General features: G+C 41.4%; 1 protein-coding gene across 4 annotated transcripts in view; it reads left to right on the top strand.

The window, feature by feature from the left end:
• The window catches only part of LOC116850949 (zinc finger protein 2 homolog), a 148441-nt gene that overhangs the window by 107792 nt on the left and 27438 nt on the right, over window positions 1-13211 (top strand). For all 4 annotated transcript variants that reach the window (XR_004379508.1, XM_032829993.1, XM_032829864.1 and 1 more), the window contains 3 exons: window positions 8950-9258; window positions 9646-9867; window positions 10884-11104. Coding sequence is in view for 3 of the 4 variants with exons in the window: in XM_032829864.1 (XP_032685755.1) it covers window positions 8950-9258; window positions 9646-9867; window positions 10884-11104 (752 nt within the window). In the remaining variant the exon portion in view is untranslated. The remainder of the gene's footprint in view (window positions 1-8949; window positions 9259-9645; window positions 9868-10883; window positions 11105-13211) is intronic.

The following is a 13211-nucleotide window of genomic DNA, read 5'->3' as shown; positions in this document are numbered from 1 at the left end:
TATTAAAAACACAGTTAAATTGAAAAGAATTAATATGAAAGGAAGAATTATAACATTTTTCCCGTTTATATTTTCAATAAAATTTTCCTCAAGCAGGAATGCAACCTTGAGAAACAGAGAATTTAATATAATAAAGAATGTATAACAAAATATTAATGAGGAAATTAGAGAATTAATAACAAGTCGTGAAAAATCAACGATTGATTAAGGCGAAATAAAAATTATATTTACGCAGAAAACCCATTATAATCCCGACTAAAATTCCACTGTCGATTATTCGGACAAAAGAGATGCGAACTTGATGTTAATTAATGCGATAACATCAAGCATTATTTGAGATTTTAACAGCTTGTAAATTTCCGCGATGTCAATCGCGGCTCTTATCACAAGTCAGAAATAGTCGTTTGTGTTTTTTTGCAATTTTTGCACCTGACTCTCGTCGTGTTTCGATCTGTCAAAAGCACCACATCGCTTTCCTCCATGTCATTCTTTTTATACGCACGTTTCGGCTATTCCGGCATTCGAATATTTTATACGACAAAGCGTATAAACAAACGTAAATCCGCTGATACTCTGCGTTTGCTAATGGCGTGTTATTGCCTATTAATGATCGCTAATTCATCAATAACAGCTGTTAATAGTAGTGCGGAGAATGTTCAATTTGGTGGTCACGCAGTTCGCGTTATCACGCGCGGCGAACAGTAATCGATTTTATCGATTTGCATGCTTTCGTGCGAAAGATGGTCGATCGGTGTCGAGGTGCGCTTTATCGGTGCGTGTGTTCATGGACGATTTATCTTGAATATTCAAACGACGACAAGCTCGCCGTCACACTTTCGTCGAAACAGACTTCCGTGAGTCACAGCCAAGTCGTACCTTCAAGAAACCAATAGTCGTGACTTTCGTCACATACAATACATACCCGCTCTCTTCATGAGATTCTGTATGATTATTTCGCAAGAAGATAACTCGTCGGCGCGGATTTTGATTTCGACACAGATTATTCGCGCAATTTGCTTCAATATGTTTCTCGAGCAAAACTACCATTTCTATCTTCCTTCGCCGGTTATCTTGTTTATATCTGAGCGTCAATCATGAATCTTTTTCACGCAAACTCAATCTTACTTGTCAATCTTACTTGTAATTGATTTCCCTAGTATAGAATTATGAAAAGCACAGAATTTCGCGATGCTTGGAGGCGATTGAGAAAATTCTCTTTCAATGTAACCATTTGTGAAAAGCGAATATATTTTTGAAATTAGATTTTCTGTTTTTTCACGAACTCACATTACACTAAGAAAAAGCTACTTGGAAATTCATTTACGGGATATAAAGTTTATTTCTGTTAAATGTGAATTTGATTTCTATGAATAAACTTTATAACCCATGAATAAATTTTCAAGTATTTGTTTTTAGTGTTTAGGGGAAACGATTCATAAGTAACTTCCTGATTTGACCGGCGATTTTCGAGAAAACTCACGCGCATGGAAGTGCTAAAAACATATTTTCTTTTGTGAGTGCTCGTGTATTTTTCCGCATATATTTTCACGTATCTTTTTCCATTATTCCACTATTTTCCACGCATCGTGTTTAAACAAAAACGCTGGTAATGTAAGCATCGAAATAGGAAGCTTTTTTTTATGGAAGCAACATGCGTCTGTTTTAAGCAAACAAGAGTTCTTCGTGACATGCGTGTATCGTTGGAACGAACGTTATGCCGTGATAAGATGCACGATGATAACCATAATACGACGCATTAGAATAGTCGTACTTTCAGAGCGCATAATTGACCGCAGAGTCGCGTCAAGCACATGTCTTCAAATCTTCAAAATATCGTACGAGCTTCGCGCGCTTCAAACAAAATACGACGACGATTTGCACGCGCGACTCAAGATATATGGAACATTAACGAAATTGCTCTGTTTTTCGCACAACATGGGAGCACGCATAAAATAACATTGCATTCAAGGTTATTTCATTGTTCCCTTGTAGTCCGAATCGCTATTTTTATCTTACTTTCGACCTCAATATTCCATTTAACGTTTTTCAGTTTGATACTGTGAAGCTTATATCATTCTCTTTTCTCTATTCAATCTGCTAGCTTTGTCGAGAAGATATACAAATGGCATTTTGTGCGTTTTCTGACATTTAAAGGCGCTAAATAAGACTTCAGTTTTTATATATGTATTAAATATACATTAATTTTTCAAATATAGATGTCAGAAAGTTTAAGTCAAAAATAGGACCAAAATTTTGACTCAGAAGTCCTGTTCAAACTAAAATACAATGGTAGATTGAAATACAGCAAAAAAGAAAGAAAATCTAAAAAATAAAAAATTATTTATTTGGTGGGTACTAATAACGTATTTACTTAATTCTAAATTCTTTTGTTCAAACAGAAATAATAAAAATAATTGCTTTTATGGAAAGCAACGATTTTAGAAAAATATAAACTTTCTTATTTGTAAACAAATATTTTCTCTCAATAGAAAAAAATATATATTAGTATAATATGTTATTAATACCAAATAAATATTTCTTATTTTTTAGATAATTTCTCTGTTAATGTCGAAATTATTACTGCGATATCACTTTATCGCGGTGCATTGTTGCAACCTGAGTTTGTCGATTTTCCCGAGTCAAGATTTTGATCATACTTACGACCTCTATATTCTATTTAATATCTATTTAATATCTACTCTGATACTTAATATTCTATTTAATATCTACTTTGATACTTTGAAGCATCAACCTCCTTCGACTCTATTAAACCTTTTGACTCTATTTAACCTCCTATTTTCGCCCAGAGATCTTCTTTAGAACCTAGACGTTTTGCACCATTTAGAGGCGCTAAGTAGGATTTTAGTCTCCGCGAGTATTAAACATACACTAATCCTACAGGACATATGAATGTTAGAAAGTCCTGAAGTCAAAAGTGAGGCTAAAATTGCGACTCGGAAGTAAAAAACAGAGAAAAAAGAATAGTCTTATCTTTTATGTATTCTTATTTTCGTTGTCGCCCGAGGATACAATCGACAACGCCCATAACTTAGCCCAGAAATCCATCTCGGAGACCGAAGGGGAAGAACATTCGACACTTGTTCACACAGTTCTTAATCAAGGCCCGGCATATGTCCACACACGGATGAAAGGATCGTGCCCGTACGATTCATGATTGTTTTTCGAGATTTCGTGCGTGTTCACCTACGGTGAGAGTTACTTTCGTAATTAACGAGCAAATACACGATCGACCGACCGCGAGATTCGAGGCCCCATTTGTTATGGATCGATCTCGGTCCGCTCGGCTCATTGATTGGCGGATATCCTCTCGTTGTTTGTTGTCGACCGTGCTCGGCGCGAGGCAACGCAGCACATCGGGAATTCGACAGAATCGAATTCGGGAAATTCTGTCCTGATAACGCGATCACACCTGCCGGCCGTGCATAGAAACCGACCGGCTTCTAAATAGAGTCGCGCCGATTGACAGCCACGTTAACGAGAGCATTGTGTGAGTCAGACGTGATCAGTTGAATAATTCAAGGAAGAATTATTCGCGTCGCCGCGTTTATTAACTTCGACAACGTAAGAGAAAAGAGGGGAAAGAGGGACGAGCGACTCACTGGCTCGGAATTCGAGTTTCGCCCGTGTGCACAAACACGTCAACTCTCAAGTGTGAAATTAAGAAATGACGTAGTTGACGTGGCGAATCTGTTAAAGCGACAGAGTTCGGCATTGCCACAAGTGCTCCGGGCCTGTTGAATCAATCAATCAATCTTCATCATTAATCGAAGATTTTTGTTATTACGTTCACGATTATCGCACACGCCCGTGCAGTTTATTATCGTTCTTTCTGGTCCCCTACTCCCCTCTGCCCCCTAAACGCGTTGCACACATCGAAGGATATGAAAACATCGTCAGTTAATATTCACACGTACGTTACTTCGTGTACGTTGCAGCTGCAACCACGACGATGATCGAACACTAGCGCGCGAAATAATATCTGCGGCAACAAGCCGCGGTCTCTTATGGACTTATCTTCTCTCTGTTTTCCTCCCAAATTCTCCCTTCTTATTTGACCCGTTCTGCGCGAATACTCTTAAACAGTCTTTCGCGTCGGCGCGTCGACCGATATTAATTAATCGCGACGTCGACACGGTAAACGCTGTAAATCATTCCTCGATATATTTGCAGAATGTCTTCTCTCTTTTCTCTCTCTCTCTCTCTATCTTTTTTTCTACCTTCCTCCCTTTCTCCTCTTCTCTCTCCGACATTTTCGTTTCGCCGTTATCGCGGGAATTAAGAGCGTAGCAGGAAATCGGTACGCGTCGCTTATGATTTATTCTCACGCGCGCGCAACAAACAAGACATGGCTCTTTATCGTGGGCGACTTGACGCTCGGACAACAGCGACGCAGAAACGCTGCCGCGTCATATCGCCAAATTGCCGCCACTTGTAAAAATACATCCGTTTAATCGAAGGGAGATGCGAATCATCGGCAACTTCCTGCCGAGAAATCGCGACCTCTCGCGCTAATTTGCACTTTTCCATTGTACACATTTTTTCATCACGGACGCAGAGGAACAACATCTGCACAGTGTGTGTCTTTTATAACTTACAGTATCTTCTTACTCGAGTCCTGATTATCCGCGACTAATCAGGCTCGAGACGAAACGATGACTCATCCGCCGTCCATCTTATTTTTTTCGCGTCGACATTAGCATTTAACGCGTTGTCCGCAAAAAAATTATGGCTCTTCCAGCCGAGCTGTTTTCCTTTTCTTTCTTTCTATGTTTTTTTATTTGTAAATATGTCCAAAGCGTCGCGGCGCATTCGCCTCCCATCCACTCCCCCCGCCTCGACTCGCCGAAAGCGACGCGTGATAACTCATATTCGCAAAATAAGCATCGTCGGTAACGATTGACGGGAAATTGCATCGCGCGCCGTTATCTATGGAAACGAGTAACAAATTCCCGCTGCCGGCGCGTCGGGCATGAATTATGCAGGAATGCGGCTCGTCGCGGACGCGCATTACAGATTTATCCAAACAACGAGTAGCAGTTATTAGTCGTAGTTTATGTCCAGGCGCGATTCTTATCAGTGCGATGGGACCTTCGAGCCAGTGATTTACTTCGTGGATTATCAGCGCTTTGTTTCGCGCGAAACGGCTATTCCGTTTCTTCGCCTGGAGAAGGCACGACGACGGTAACCTCGAATGTCACCCTGGCGTGTGCGCGCGTGCCTACAATTTACGTGCAAACCGAGTATGAGATCGCGAACAGCGAAGATTTTTAATCAGAATAATGACGTAAAATAAAGGCAAGTAAGAGTCAATACTGCCCGAGTTAGAATTTTGATCCTACTTTCACAGCCTTACTATTCCATTCAATACTTATTTTAATACACTGAAACCTACATCAATTTCTTTTAATTCTATTTAACCTACTCGAATCGAAATTTTGATTCTAGTTTTAGTCTCATTATTCCATTTAACACCTATTTTGACGCTAAAAAAGTGAAAAAGGAAATTTCGGACAGCATCAGAATTAAAGTAGAAGTAAATTGTATTAGAATTAAACCTATTTTGCTAACTTAGCTCCTACTGTACGTTATAGAATTCAAGATTTAAGATAGGACGAAAATGTCTCATGAACGCGATTGTTGATAAATTATGAAGAAGTTTCAAATCATTTACATTTCAATAAATTAAATTAAATTAAATTAAATTTAATTTAATTTAATTTATACTTCAATTAATTTAATTTGATTTAATCGACTCAATTTGATGCAAAAAAATTCTATTAAAAAAGTAATCTACAATTATTTAAATTTTAGCAATTTTTCTGCCCTATGGAGTGAATTCTCTTTTATGAATCGTCGAGTGAATATTTTTATTCGAAACTGATGTACTGTACTATCACATGGACATATTCACTCTAATCGATTGAATCAGCTCATATAGAATCCACTCTAAGTATGAAGAAAACATTCGCTCTTGTAATTTCGAGTGAGAGTATTTTTACTATTACTTCGAGTGAAAACATTGACATTTTTCATCCGTTTTAAGTGAAATTCCACTTCAAGAAATTTAAAGAGTAGTCTCTAAATTTCTTGAGGTGAAATTCCACTCGGGAAATAAATTAAAATCACTTTTTGAGCAATTTTTTTCTCATATTAAATGAATTCTCTCTGAATCGTTGAATGAATATTTTTCTTGAGTCTGAAGAACGAATCCGATGTACTCGACCGTCACAAGGATACATTCGTTTTAATCGATAGAAACATTCGCTCATATGAAGCCAGAATGCAGTCTAAGCTTGAGAGAGACATTCGCTCTTGCGATTTCGAGTGCCAACATTTTCACTGTCACTTCGAGTGAAAACACTGCCGCTTTTCGCTCGTTTTGAGTGAGATTCCACTCTAAGAAATGCAGAGAGTACTCGCCTATTACTCTTTCCCTATCGATTCTGATTGCATGTTCGGATTGAGCCTTTCCAGATTGAGATGCTCTTTTTGCACGCGCGTTCTCGCGAAATGCAGAGGAGCTCGATGTCGCTGGAAGCGCTGCACGATCGCGTTATCAGGAGCAATACCTGCACAATGCCGGTTATACCGCTACGCGAACTGACCTGATCGCTAATCGGCGCTTTCGAAAGCCCGGCCTCGTCGAGTCCGCGTCGTCGGACAGCGGCCGGGTATTTTATCGCGGCCGGCCGCGAACGAAGCTCGTCGAGCAATCACGTCTGTCCGACCTCGCGATTAGGATCTCGTCTCTCTCGATTCAGTCCGTCCGTCCGTTCGTTCGTTCGCTCGCTTGCTCACTCACTCGCTTGCTCGTCGCAAAAATCGCGCGGGCACGCACGCCGCGCGATTTATAATTCATTTCGCCGCGCCGTTTGTGATTTCTTCCCCGTCCGTCCTCGCCCCGTGCCTCTTTCTTTTTTTCTTTTTGCGCAGGCTTTTTATCCTACAACGAATCTGATACACGTGAAACACGGCGACGACCGCCGACGATGCATTAAACGCCGGCGTGCTGGCGTTAAACGCAACGGGCATAAACATCCCTTATTCATTCGATGCACGAGACTGTTGGACGATAACGGAAACGGTGACGGTTTAAATAACCTCGGCTGTGTGACTGTTATGAATATTGAGGATTTTCAATCGTTCAATGTGTCTCACGTGACGAAATAAAAATGGAGCACGAGTAATTCGGAGACAATTGTGACCGAATCGAATTGCAGCGTGCATCTTCTTCGACGTTCACGAGATCATCATCGGTATGATCATACAGTACGGTATAACAATTGGATTGATAAAAACATATCTTCTTCGAGAAGACTCTCGAACAAATCCAAAGATAATATCGAGTTAATTTCGTATAAATATATAGCAGGAAATTTTTTTCAATTATGTATGTGTGTGTGTGGAGACGGGACATTGTGTCTCTCGAAATACGCATGCATAGTAAAATATTCAAATGTCGCGTATCTATCTTGCATAAAAAATATGTGCGCGCGCAAAAAACAACTGATTGTAGCTTGTGATTTTTGCCTCTTATTTATCTGAGTTGTTATTTATAAGGCTTTCGCACGCGGCGATATTCATTCACGGCGTTATTTTGTGAAATTTCGCGTCTCGACGTGCGGAAGCGTCGTGCATGTGTTTCAAGTGTCACGTGACGACACTTCTTCACAATAATAACAAACAATAAAAATGATAGCCCAGTGGCGTCGATTTGATTTAAAGAGTGTGTATGCTTGCGCATGCGTCTCAGTCGGTAAGTGAAGCGAGGCACATTTCGGCACTTTGTTATTCAAGATGCGGCTCTCGCAACTACGGCAGCCACGGTCGTGATTTGGCCCGTAATCATTCTTCATTCATGCGAAACGTGCGATCGGCGAAACAATTTCGATCGCGTCGCTCGCTCGCTCGCTCGCTTGCTCGCGATCGGCGTCATCAGATTTAACGCGTCACGAAAGAATCCGCTCCAAGGCTCCATGTATTATTCATTCCTCTGTTAACGGATATGTTTCGTGTACATAATGAACGCGTTCACGGAATGCGGCTTCTACGCATGCTCTCGCGCGGAATACCAGCTCACACTTAACGTTTTCGCGGTTTATTTATTCCGCGGAGGTCTCATGATAATTTTCGACATTAAACGGTACAGAAATAGAGCGGTTCCAGCAGACACGCCAAACGCGAATACGAAATTACAGCCGATCGGCTACGGAATAACGCCAACAGTTGGATGCAACTGTGCGCAAAATCACTAGAGTGACTATCCTATTTTCTACACGTGAGATTTATGTTCAAGAATAGATGTTTATTAAACAAATTTCTCGATATTATTAAAGTTACTAGACATCCCGTTTCTCCCGGGATAGTCTCGGTTTTCTACTCTATATCCCGGATTCGGCCAAACTGTCGGTTTATTCCGGCTTTGAGGATTTTTAAAATCCTTCTGATAAAAAAGGACGTTCAAGAGAATTAATAGCTTCGGCAGATTTGCTTCTTTTTTTAAATTTTAGGTATGGATAATAATAATTTTATTTCAGTAATAGTTTCTATCTACCGTATGCAGCAGGTTTTCATTTTTGTTAAATTATTTTTCATATGTCTACAAATAAAATATTTTTTATGTATGTACAATATCAGTGATTTGCATACACTGTTATGAAATATCCCGGATTCGAGGCTGGGAAATCTAGTCACTCTGCATCACATGCGATTTTTTCCACGAACGGATCTGTCGAAATAAGCGATGTCCATTTCGCTTTTAGAGTTCAGCAATTTTCACTTTCAATGCTCTTATCTATATGGTGTCACGGTCGAAATATATTTACGTTTAAACACGTCCGACTTCTCCCTCGCGACATTTATTACCCTCCTAATGACTCTCGACTGAAGCCGATGTCGTAAATCATACTTTTTACTTTCCCGTAACAGAAGCGGTACCTCGAACTTGGCACATGAAACCGGAACTCCATTGCAATCCCGTAGGAATCCCGGCGGGTGCCTTGTCACCCCCGGTCACCCTCTCGCCGCCCAGCAGTCCGAGCGTGATCGCGCTGCCGCCGTCGCCCTGGAGCCCGGGTGTGCCCGGGGGCAGCTCGAGCACCATCGCCTCGACCAATGCACCCTCGGGCCTCTGTCAACCTGTCCCTGACCGTTTCAGCGCCTTCACCCTCGTCTCAAATTACAACCCCGATCTGAGACTGCAAAGTCTACCTCTCAGCGCCAGCGTCGCCGCGCGAGGTAAGTCGCGAGATTCGTCATAAGTACAAAGCCGCAAGCATCGCGAAGAGCGCCCCGGTAAACGAAGAATTAAAAGTATTTTTACAAAAATTTTACCTCATCTAATTTACTTATTTACTTGTTTGTTTGCTCGTTTGTGTGTTCGAAATGCAAAGGAAAAATTAGAAATCTTGTGAGTTGTATGGCAACTTCGAGCAACAACGGTTTTTCATTCCTTGCACTTGAGATGTTACTCGATACGATCGGCGAGTGTCTACCGATCGCGCTGCGAACGACGCAATCCCACCCTGAGAGGAAAACGACCCGCAAAAATCTAACGTTACACGGAGGGTGTCGAACCTCCAGATTTCACATTTCGCTCAACGCGCGGCGATCCTTTTGTTTCAGAAATGCGCTGTGGTCTGATGTACGGTGGCTATGGGTCATCCGGCAGTGCCTGGTGGGCCCGTCACGTGGGCCTGCTGCTGCCACATTCCTTGCTACCACCTACAAGAATCCCGTCCCAACAGACGACACCGGTCACGAACTGCTCGCCCATTCATCCGGAACCCCTCAGCCCAGCACGTCCCGGATCACCCCGAAGATGCACGCCCGAGAAAGCCAAATTCGGTGAGACTCTTATTCGGATTTCCTTCCAATTGAACACCGAGAAATCTGACTTTACACGAAAAGAAAATCTGGTTGCTTTAACCAAATATCTGGTGAAATATGAACGAGCCAGAATCCCAACTAAAGTTACCAGAATTCCGTTCAAGTTAACAAGATTTCTGATTAACCAGAGCTTGCAACTACTCAACTCAAACAATTGCAAGTTCGGGTTAACCAGAAATCTTGTTAACCCGAACAGAATTCTGGTAACTTCAATCGGAATTTTGGCCGCGGTTCATATTTCACTAGAGCTATCTGGTCAATTCAACCAAATTATTCTTTTCGCCTGTACTTCCAATAAACGAGTTATCTATTTACTTGTTTACTCAATTACTTATGGGGACAAACCCTACTATGTTCAATTAACCTTAATATGTTTAATTAAGTGAATGAGAATTTGATCGCGATCGTGACGGTTGAAAGTGGGGGAGGTTAAATTTAGGGAAACTGTCCGCGTATATCTGGTTCAGTCGGTAGACCTATCAGAACGCTCAGTGAAGTGTACCTTAAAAAAGTAGACAAACCACCGAGCAATTATCGGTAAGTGGGTATTATCGATCGAACAACGTTGTCGCAGGAGGCATCGCTTATTCGCCGTCGCTCGACTCGGCCGCATCGACAGAAAGTAATTACGACCAATTAATTCTCTTCGATCCGCACATATTTGTGTCTCCGATATTAAAGTGCAAAAAAAACTCTAAAATTTCTCTGCCCTTAATAACGATCGAACGGCAGATCGATCATTAATAAACCGCAGATTACAGATCACTTTTGTGATCCATTCTGTGATCCATTTATTTCATACTAGCAGAAAATTTATATAATATCGCATGAATAACTTAATCCGCAGTTGCACAGTCGCGTCATCAAAATCACATTTGCGTGCGGTTCAAGTAAAAATGACCGTCCAGAGTACGAAATAAATGGCGTTTAATGAGCGCTAAGCAACAAGATGGACGGATTATGTGTCTTTTCAGACGAGGAGGTGCCGTTGAACCTCAGCACGAAGCCGAGCGACATCTCGTCGAGTATCAGCAGGAAAAGTGAAATCTGGTCGCCGGGCTCGGTGTGCGAGAGGGAGGCCAGGGAAACGAGAGCACCGTCCTCCACCGGGAGCCCGTCCTCGACCCCTATAATTACGCGGCAAATTCATCACTCGCCTCTCACACCGCCCTCTTCGACCGAAAGGACTTTTCAAGTGAGTGTTAATATATCGTATCTCTTTACCCTCATTCACTTAATCCCGTTTCACCCGGGCAGCGCCGCAGTTGTCGACTCTGAGAGAACAGATGACGCGTTATTCCGATGCGGAGAGAAAGATATTCTCTCGAGGGATTCCAACGGTATTATAAGCAAAGCAAGTGGTCGAAAAGTACGCAAGAACATCTCGAAGATACTTCACGCGTTATCTTTCAATTTCTACTCCTCGCCTGAGACGCGGAAAAACCCAGTTCTTGTTCGAGAGTCGTGAGCCAGCGCGGAAAAAGGCGTGCGTCGCGCCGTAAAGAAAGATTTTCATGACGCGGCAGTTCGCGCAGACCACATGGAGCTCATTGCAAATCGCCGCCGCAAAAGATAACTGGCCGATAGGCTTCCGAGGAAGGCGAGCGAATATCGGTCCTAGAAATCTCGACCCCGGCTTCCACGATGTTTCCCATCGCGGCAAGTGGATCGCGAGACGCGCATACGCCGGCGTCTCTCTCTCTCTCTCTCTCTCTCTTTCTCTCTCTCTCTCTCTTTCTCGCGTACGTAGGACGCCGATTTTACGAGGTCGGTAAACACTTGACTCCGGCTTTTATTGGCGGGCGCGTCCCGAGCTCGTAAAGAAGCTTCGATTTCCACACGCGGCTCGTTTCGCGCGCGATCAACTCGACCGATCGGCCGATCGCGACTAAACAACACATCGCGCTGGCACCGCCAGTAATTGGCCCCGGTTTAGCGTTCCCTCGCTTTCTTTTCCGTTTTTCAGAGCTTTCACGCGCAACCTGTCCATCGCGGAAAATATGTCGCGCAGTGTAAACTAATTCTGACCTATGAATATAAACGGCTGGTCGATGTTAAGAGCACATACGCAGGGAAAATATAGTAGTAAAAATTGCAACAAAAGCTTTTGCAACCTTGAACCATAAATATTATTATTATGGAATTATGACCGAAATTACTATGTATTTGTTTAAAAACAAAATATACAACATCGACCTTTCATCACAAAATTTTTATAATTATTTAAATTATTTTTTATATCGTATTCAGATAGATCGTTGGGTTTACTATTTTTGTTAAATAGTAATTTATACTATAATACACTGCAATAATAATTTCAATACAGTTTTACGAGAAATATTGTGCAAAAAATATGATTTTAATGTAATTTTTACTACATTATTTTATCCGTAAGATAAGTTAAGATAAGTGTAAGATAAATTTTATTTACACACATGTGTAATACTCGAGATATTGAGAAAAATTTTAAGTACTATAGATTCGATGAAGAATAATTTAACAAAAAAAAATCCTCACTGGCTTTAATGATTAATTCTTGATCGATGAAAGATATTACCGAATGCGCTCTGAATATCTAAAAATGGCATAGCGCGAGATTGATAAAAGTGCTCAATGAAAAAAGACTCGGGAAAGAATGAAGCGTTTTTACTACCAATTGTGCCTTCAATCAAGGCTTTGTAGTTAAGTCGCCTATCGGCGGTTCTTCTATAAGCGAAGACAGGAACATTATTCTCGGCCGGATTAATAGTTTATGAGCGGAGCTTCTCAGAACGCGACAGCTTTCGAAAAAGGTCGCCGATGATCGATATGTGGTGTCCATTTTTTTATGAGCCACAACGGCAAAGTGCTCCAGGCCAATCTGGTGACGAGGTCACGTTGATTTACTTGAAAATCGATGTGTTCCTTCGTGCCACACATATATATTCGGTGCAAACGAGAAAAGGATTTATCGTAGCAAACGTCAACCAACGCGAACTAAGTGATCAAACTCTTACTCAAAAACCTACTCTTTTCGCTACTTTTATTCATATCGATAGTATTTTTAGTTTTCTTTCGTTGCACACAAACACAACACACAGTGAAACGTAGTAACGCGGTGCCTGATTCAGTCAATATGTCATGTGTATTACAAGCCTAACTGATTCTTGTACTTTCCTCAATTTTACTTTCCAGGCAAATCATGTTCACATCGAATATAAAGTGAAAACTACTAATCCAACTAAGAATAAAATTCATGTGCCCATTTATAAAAAAAAAAAAAAAAAAAACGCGTCGGAATACAATCTATTTTGACATTGAAG

Source organism: Odontomachus brunneus, unplaced genomic scaffold (assembly GCF_010583005.1).
Source record: "Odontomachus brunneus isolate Ranch 3 - 2012 unplaced genomic scaffold, Obru_v1 Obru_scaffold_001, whole genome shotgun sequence".
In the NCBI taxonomy this organism is placed as follows: Eukaryota; Metazoa; Arthropoda; class Insecta; order Hymenoptera; family Formicidae; genus Odontomachus; species Odontomachus brunneus.
This window is presented reverse-complemented; position numbering and strand designations above follow the sequence as displayed.